This window comes from Brassica napus, chromosome A2 (assembly GCF_020379485.1).
Source record: "Brassica napus cultivar Da-Ae chromosome A2, Da-Ae, whole genome shotgun sequence".
Taxonomy (NCBI): Eukaryota; Viridiplantae; Streptophyta; class Magnoliopsida; order Brassicales; family Brassicaceae; genus Brassica; species Brassica napus.
In genome coordinates, this window is record NC_063435.1 from 16,528,116 (window position 1) to 16,536,370 (window position 8,255).

At 33.3% G+C, this 8,255-nt stretch overlaps 1 protein-coding gene across 1 annotated transcript; it reads left to right on the plus strand.

Moving 5' to 3' along the window:
• Positions 1–5,741: 5,741 nt before the first annotated feature.
• LOC106397082 (serine racemase) lies at positions 5,742–7,205 on the plus strand. The gene is made up of 5 exons (XM_013837634.3): positions 5,742–5,979; positions 6,071–6,148; positions 6,245–6,475; positions 6,553–6,813; positions 6,888–7,205. The coding sequence occupies exons 1-5, from the start codon at positions 5,813–5,815 to the stop codon at positions 7,138–7,140; spliced, it is 990 nt and encodes a 329-aa protein (XP_013693088.2). The 5' UTR covers positions 5,742–5,812; the 3' UTR covers positions 7,141–7,205.
• The last annotated feature ends 1,050 nt before the right edge of the window (positions 7,206–8,255 follow it).

Sequence of the window (8,255 nt, forward strand, 5' to 3'; positions counted from 1 at the left end):
CAGCAGTTTCTATCTCCGTGTTCAGTGGATGGAGAATAGGTGATACACGTGCGTGCTGCAGAACACGCCACGTTGGACACTCGTCGGTGTGCTTGGCTCCTCTGTTGCGTTTACTTTGTGCGGCGGTAATGTGAACCGAACAATATTACGGATCTTAGAACTTTTAAGGGCTTCGGGAATATTAATGCTCATATTGGGCCTAAGTTTTTAATGTGCATATATATTCTCGATTTTTAATTTTAGTTTTTTTTTTCATGTAAGCAATTCCAATATAAAATTTTGCACTTATATTTTTGTTTACAACAAAAACTATTTTTTTCTTCAGTAATGAAAATCAACCGAAATTTCAGGTATTTGTATTGTTTTAACTTAGCAAAAAAAGATATAAAATTTTATAAGTTATCAATAAAATAATGTTAAGCTAATATTTTTAATATTTAAAATCTGTTATGCACTAAATTTATGAATATATCAATACTATTAAAACTGAAGGGCCTTTTTTGAGGTGCCCTTGGAGTTTTAAAGTATTTACAGATTTCTGCCACTGAAATATTTTTAGTGTATGCTTTTAATTAAATGTTTTATCTTTTTCCAGAAATAAAACAATAAGAAAATAAAAATATTGTGAATCAGTTACAATAAGGAATATTCCCAAAAAAAATTCAATTAACCAAATCTTTTTGAAACTATTCATATCGCAACCTACAATCCCTTTTAATATATATACTACCATCTAAGCTATTGTGTACCATCACGAAAATCTTAATATTATCATGTGGCATACAAAAATTGGCTACAGAGGTGAAGTTTGAATCAAAATGATGATTATCATTTTGGTAAAATTGGTTGATCTGAGTGGGATGTGGGTATGATGGGAAAGGCCGAAGGACATTGCTGTTCAAAGAAGATTGACAATATTTGTGGTGCTTTTTGAAGTCAGATTTGGTCTGCTATCTCTTATTTTTTCTTTTAGAATTGCTCAAGATTTGTGTAATGTTATTATAGAGAAACAAGATTTCGCTTTTGTTTTCTGGAAACTCCAAAATGTAACATTTGAGTTTTTTCTTCTTCTTTTTTGCTGACCTGAGTTTTTTGATGGATATGATATCATCATTTTAGTTATATAAACCACTCCTATACTATGGTTAATTTTAGATACATGATCCGTAGTCTCATAACTTTAAACAAGTGTGATATATTAATCATATTGTTTTGTTTCCATACTTTTTTAACAACTACTGTTTTGTTTCAAAAAAAACATCTGATTCTGTCATAAATATGGTTTCTTTTAACTTGGATTGCAGAGAGCAGCTGGACAATTCAGTAGTATGATCTCTATCTATTTGTACAATCTGATTTTAGGTGAAACAACTGGTTTTGTTAGTGTGGAGACGGATGGATTAATAGGGATGTTGTGGTTCTTTATCTGAAAAGAGGAGGGATTTGAACTAACTTTTCAGAAAAACTGGGAAACTTTTGCTATGGGGGATGAAGGATGGTTTTAAGAGGAAACTATGATTATAGAATACTACCGATACTTATCCCTTTCATGTATTTGGTTGCTATTATTTGACTGAGGTGATTAGATGGATATGTGATGTATGACGTTTATATATTTCTGCAGTGACAAGGATTATTTATCGTCTGGATCATTGGGGAGAAGTTTAGAAAACAGTAATGAGGATACCTGGTACCAAGATTTTGCTTTATGCATCAATTTGGAGATGGAGTTATAGGTGAATACACGGGATATTTACTCGAGATCAGGGTAGGTCTAAAGAAGTTTTGTATTATAAAAAGGAGTTTGGTTTCTCAAATATTATTGTGGTTTTTTCGGATTTTCAAGTTTTGGGAAATGTTTTTTTTTTTTTTTTTGTCATCTTGTATTATAAAAGCACAAAGGCTAGATACCAGCAAATACAAGGAGGCCCAACCCAGGGCAAACAAAAAACCAAACACAGCTAAAAAGAAAGCCCAAAAAAAACCAGATAAAAAATCCAAAAAGAAGAAGATGAGTCAACCCGTACACATCCACGCGTTACATTGTTAGCGATGGAGAGACACGTGTCCGAGAACTGAAACGCCACCGAACTTCACGACAAGAAAATCGTCACCGGAGCAACTTCCCGTAGATCCACCGGACACACCGGAAACAGGATAACGGAAAGAAGAGACCGTCGGACAATTTTAGCAAAATGAATAGCCATATCGCATGAGCTCCATCAACGGAGAGCAGCCTTCACAGAAACCCAGACGCTTTGCAGGTCTACGGCTCGGAAAAGAAACAAATCGTCTTCAATCGACCAATCAACCATCAACTTTCCGGCATGCAGTTCGGTCACCACAAGAACCGTAGACAGAAACAAAATCGGGATGAACCCGAGGAGAAGCCGCCGTCAACACAAAGCAAAGTGCGACGCGGAGACAGGAGCCAGCCGTTCTTCACCGGAGAGGAAGGTGAGAACGCCGGAGACCAAAGCCGACCATCCATCATGACAGATGCGATGCCGGAGACCAAAACCGGTCGGATGAGACCGAAGCCGGTGAGAGGCTTGAACGATGGCGAAGAAAACCATCGTAAAACTGACAACAAAGCTTTCTCAATCTCCTCTCTGTGAAGGATACGAGAGAGAGAACAGAGATGAGAGAGAAAACCAAATCGCGCTTAAGTGCTGAGGACCTAGTTTTGGGAAATGTTTATGCGGGTTATGGATATCCAGCTTACTTCTCTTAATTTTTACATTTTTAAATTGTAAATTTTTACATGCATACACATTTGTATTATTTGTATTAACGATACTAAAATAAACAATATGTTTGTCATTGCTTATAAACCATATGTTACACCATCATGCTCCAACACTAACTTCAATATGTTTTCGATTTTTTCAAATTGACATGGTATTATATATACATAATAAAGCTTAATATGTTAATTAGTATTTCGGCAGTATTCAAAAGTATGAACTCCTAACATATATGATCATAACTCAATAAGCTCTACTTTACAGAACCTTAAACCCCAAATCATTTAATTTATTTTCCTCCTCATCTATTAAAAATAATCCAACAAACTATAAATATGATAACTATTACATAAAAGCCGATATATTAAAAAAACAATATATTTTTGATACTCAAATTTCTGATTATACCGATATCTTTATTAACTATGTAAAGCACAGTTTGCGTTATCATTATAGTTGCAAATCTTTTTTCAAATCAAGAATAAAAAATAAAACAAGAAAATCATAAGTTTTGTGACTTCAGTTCGCCAGTTCAGGCTCAACTCCTCGCTTTACGTTAGCGGACCTATGGCTCGGGCCGGGGCTCCGCGCTCTTTCTTTAACATTTATACGAATATACTAAATAACAAACTAGCGGCCAATCATTAGAGTTACAAATTTTCCACATATCAATAACAAAAAACAAGAAAATCGAAAGATTAAAGAAAACAATAACTCTAGATCTTGCTCTTCTTTAGATATAAAATATATTAATAACATTAAATTTTGAGAAAGTTTCCGAAATAGACATTTTTTAAGGTTTTTGTCACAAAATAGATTCTTAGGAGAAAATGACCAAAATGTTTCATTTAATAGATAAAAGACTCTTAAACCCTAAATATATAAATACAAATAATTAAATAACTAAATAAAAAATAACAACAAATAAAAAATAAAAAAAAATATTTTTTATAGTTTTAAATTATTTTTTTCAAATTCAAACTTTCATTTTTTATTTGATTTTTTAAATTTTTCTATTTTTCTCAGATTTTATTTTTTGAAATTCAAAATTTTTTTCTAACTATTTTTAAAATTTATTTTTATTTTATAAAATTTTAAAACTCCATCCCTTAACTTTAATGAAACATTTTGGTCATTTTAATCCTTAGAAACTATATTTATGACAAAATCTTTTTCAAGGCTATCCTAAGATAGTTCTCTTAATTTTTTATGTAAATAATTTGGATTTATTCACCATTTATTCAGTTAATTAATTTCAAAAAATTACTTATAATTAACTACGCATGCTTTAAACTAGATTCACTTTGGGTTTTATGAAAATATAAAAACATGACTCGAACCCAACATTACATGAACAATCCGAAAAAGTATGGTTTCTAAATGGGTCCGAAAACCCCAAGCCTAACAATTTGAAAACTTAAACTCGAACCGATATAAACCTAAAACTTGAACGCACATTACTATGAGATGTCAAAATAAATTACTTTCAATTATAGATGTCAAAACTCAAATATTAAAGCTCAGACAAAACAAATTAGTCTGTTAAATTAAAAAAATAATCAAAATGTTATCCCGCGCTTTCAAAGCGCGGGTCAAAATCTAGTATTTTATTAATTCAGAAGTGTAATATAAAATTAATTTGTTTTTGTTTGTTTTTTTATAATCTATAAATTGACTTTTAAATTGGATTTATTATGAATAATATTATTAATTCACTTGCAGTTAATTAATACTCCTTCCATATCATTTTAAGTGGTGTTTACAAATTTTTATTTTGTTTCATAATAAGTGATGTTTTCAATATTCTAAATGAAGTTTATTGTCATTTAAAATTCATGATCAATTACAAAATAGTATATTTTTCTTATTAGTTGAACTAATTTCATTTAATGCTACTTTTTTGTAACCAAGATAAACTACATAAAATTTTATATTTTCTTAATCTTTGTGAAAAAATCTTAAATACTACTTAAAATGATACATAGGAAGTATATAATTTTGCTATACTAGTAATAGTGGAAAAATCAATAAAGCCACAATCATTTATTATATACAAATATGTGTTACTACATCATAATATGTATTCTAAGGGTTTTATGGGTTTTCTATTGCCACTCGCAAATACCGTTGTTTTGTATATGATAGCAGTAAGCAATGTTTTGAAACAGTTGTATAAATCGTTTTGTATTGTTTTGAACTATTTTTTACCGCTCAAAATCAAAAATTCATTTATGTAAATGTTTGCGGTTGCGGACGATAACATATAAATAAACCACTAATATTGAACTCCAAACTAGATTTACATATAACCTAATTAGTCATGTATAAAATAATATATTTGACAATATATAATTGATGGTAACCATAATCCAGTTTATATCCATTGAAATCATTTTTTTACACAAGTTATAGAAAGTCAAGAAGTAATTTTATTATATTGAGAATATTTTTTCCACTATTACTTTATTTGTTGATTATTTATGATATGCTCTTATTATTCAATTTTCTCAATCATCAGTATATATATATATATATATGTGTGTGTGTGTGTGTTTGTAATTGGATATATGTTTCAACTGGTCTTTAAGCAAACACTTTAATAGTTGGACCAGATGACTAATTTGTGATAGAAATGATAGCGGTGGAAAGACATGCAAAAATTATAAAGGTAAAAAATTGAATGAGTATAGAAAATAAAACGTTTCCACTATCCTTATAAAACAATTTCTATGAACAAAGTGAAAAAATAGATTTGACACTTTTAAAAATCAATATAAAATCTATCATAGAATTTTGTGTTTGGAAACGTTTGTTAATATACACAGACAGTTGGCTAAAAAGTAAGTAAAAGCTAAGCAAAAGAAAACATGCGACAGTTTTGTTAATACACACAGACAGTTCACGACGTTTTATTTTGGAAAACAGCGCAACGTCGTTCTCTGTTCTAGATCCAAACATCGTGCTGTCTTTTTCAGAGATAATTGAAACAAGACAACATCTATGTTCTCTGAAATCTACAAAAAATCCCATTTCCAAATCTAATCAGACAGTAAGTCCTTTAAGAAATGGAAGCAAAGAAGAGGCATGAATATGCTGCGGATTTATCTTCCATAAAGGAAGCTCATGAACGTATCAAGCCGTACATACACAAAACTCCAGTGCTAACATCTGAGTCCTTGAATTCAATCTCTGGAAGAAGCTTGTTCTTTAAGTGCGAGTGCTTTCAGAAAGGGTGAGGCTTTGCTTATTATCTTCTTTAAGTTTCTCTCTTTTTGTTCTCAGTATTAAGTAATCCCTTCTCTGTTTATTGTCTGAAAAACAAGTGGAGCTTTCAAGTTTCGTGGAGCATGCAATGCTGTCTTGTCTCTTGATGCAGCCAAAGGGGTTGTAACACACAGCAGGTTCTCTACTATCTTCTTGATTTGTGTGTTTATAGCTAATGATACACTTTGCGTTCACTTGTTAGTCCCTTACTTGCTGTTGAGTTGTTCTACCAGTGGAAACCATGCTGCTGCGTTGTCTTTGGCTGCAAAGATGCAGGGGATCCCTGCGTATATCGTTGTACCAAAAGGTGCTCCCAAGTGCAAAGTAGATAATGTGATCCGTTATGGTGGTAAGGTTATATGGAGTGAAGCAACAATGTCTTCTAGAGAGGAAGTAGCTTCCAGAGTTTTGCACGAAACAGGTTCCGTTCTCATCCACCCATATAATGATGGACGCATCATAAGGTACTTCGCTTTTTCTTGATACTAGTTATTCAAAAATTGTATGAATCTTCAAATCTTATGCATAGTTCTTTGAACAGTGGTCAGGGTACTGTTGCGTTGGAACTGTTGGAGCAAATCCAAGAGATTGACACTATAATTGTGCCGATAAGCGGGGGTGGTTTGATCTCTGGTGTGGCGCTGGCTGCTAAGTCAATTAAGCCGAGCATCCGGATTATAGCAGCTGAACCAAAAGGAGCTGATGATGCGGCTCAGTCTAAGGTTGCTGGTAGAATCATCACTTTACCTGTTACTAATACCGTAGCGGATGGCCTTCGTGCTTCTCTAGGAGACTTGACATGGTACCTCTAATCCTTACTTCTATAGAACATAAAATGTTACTGTCTGAAAACATGTTTTTTTTTCTTTCTATTAGGCCGGTAGTGAGAGATATGGTAGATGGTGTTGTAGTTGTGGAGGATGGGGAGATAATTGAAGCCATGAGAATGTGCTATGAGATGCTGAAAGTCTCTGTGGAACCAAGTGGTGCCATTGGCCTAGCAGCAGTTTTATCAACTAGTTTCCGTAGCAATCCTTGTTGGAAAGATTGTAAAAACATAGGGATTGTACTCTCAGGAGGTAATGTCGATTTGGGTGTTCTGTGGGATTCACTTAAGAGTTCAGAGTAATTAAACATCTTGGTTACTGCATTTGTTTCACTACTTCTTCGATATCGATGTGAGAATTGTCTGTAGAATTTTGAACAAAAGGATTCATGTTCTTGCAAGAAACTCCAAATTAGTACAGAGTCCAAAGAGAAGAAAGCAATGTGTTGTAGAGTTTATTGCTTTTATAGATTGTCTCTTGGCACATGGATCATTTTCTTCGTTTGGTATCACCTTACCTCTTATCTGCTACACTAAATGCTCTAATAAGATCTCTGAGGAGACAATGTATTTTATTTCTACAAGCATTATCTCCTAGCCTAGCCTTCTTTTCAGTTTGTATAGCATATTGCTGTCTTTGTCACGACTATTGCTTGAGGATCCGTAAACAGGCAAATAAACTCTTCGCCCTTAAAAGAAGTAAAAGAAACATAGAATTGGTAGAACCTAGATTTCTAACAGACAGTAGTTGTTACTTGTTAAAGAAATAACAGCACGGTGGTGTCATAAAACTATAACCAAAAGGATCGTTATACTGCCGCAACTGTAACTCCCAGCCCTAGAGAGGATCAACGCATAGTCTTGACCACTTCAGTTTCAAATCATGGCATAAACATTGGGTTACTTGAACTCTCAGCAGGCATTGGCTGATTATGCAGAATCCTGATAAGAAGCTTGAAACAGAATCTATCATCCGCGGCATCACCTGTGGTTGTCTTTGGTAAGCTCACACCCACCTCTCTCAATGGAATGATAACTTCTAATTAGTTAACTATCATTCCTTATAAACTATGTTCTGTTGTGTGTTATGTCTTGGGACAGTGCTTCCAGCGTGGTTCAGGTTCAAGTATCCCCCACATAGCAATTGGAGCATTAGCATCTTATGCTCCAATTCTTCATTTCGATAACATTGTGCCATTGACAAGCTTCTACGATGCCATTTATCAGGATTTCAAGGTGATGTATGCTCTGTTACTGGTCTAAACAAGAAGAGATTACTTGATGACACACTTTGGCATAAAATGATTATTCTCACCTGCTCCACGAGATAACCAGGCAGCTACGAAAGGTGATCCGGAGTGGCTGAAAGAGCAGAGGAGGCAAGAGGTGGTTATTATATAGAAAATAGAAATAGATCA

Bases quoted from the DNA above. Each gene is read 5' to 3' on its own strand.
- LOC106397082 (XM_013837634.3), top strand. From the start codon at position 5,813: ATGGAAGCAAAGAAGAGGCATGAATATGCTGCGGATTTATCTTCCATA. The intron at 6,149-6,244 runs GTTCTCTACTAT...TTGTTCTACCAG, and splicing joins GGGGTTGTAACACACAGCAG to TGGAAACCATGCTGCTGCGT. The intron at 6,814-6,887 runs GTACCTCTAATC...TCTTTCTATTAG, and splicing joins TCTCTAGGAGACTTGACATG to GCCGGTAGTGAGAGATATGG.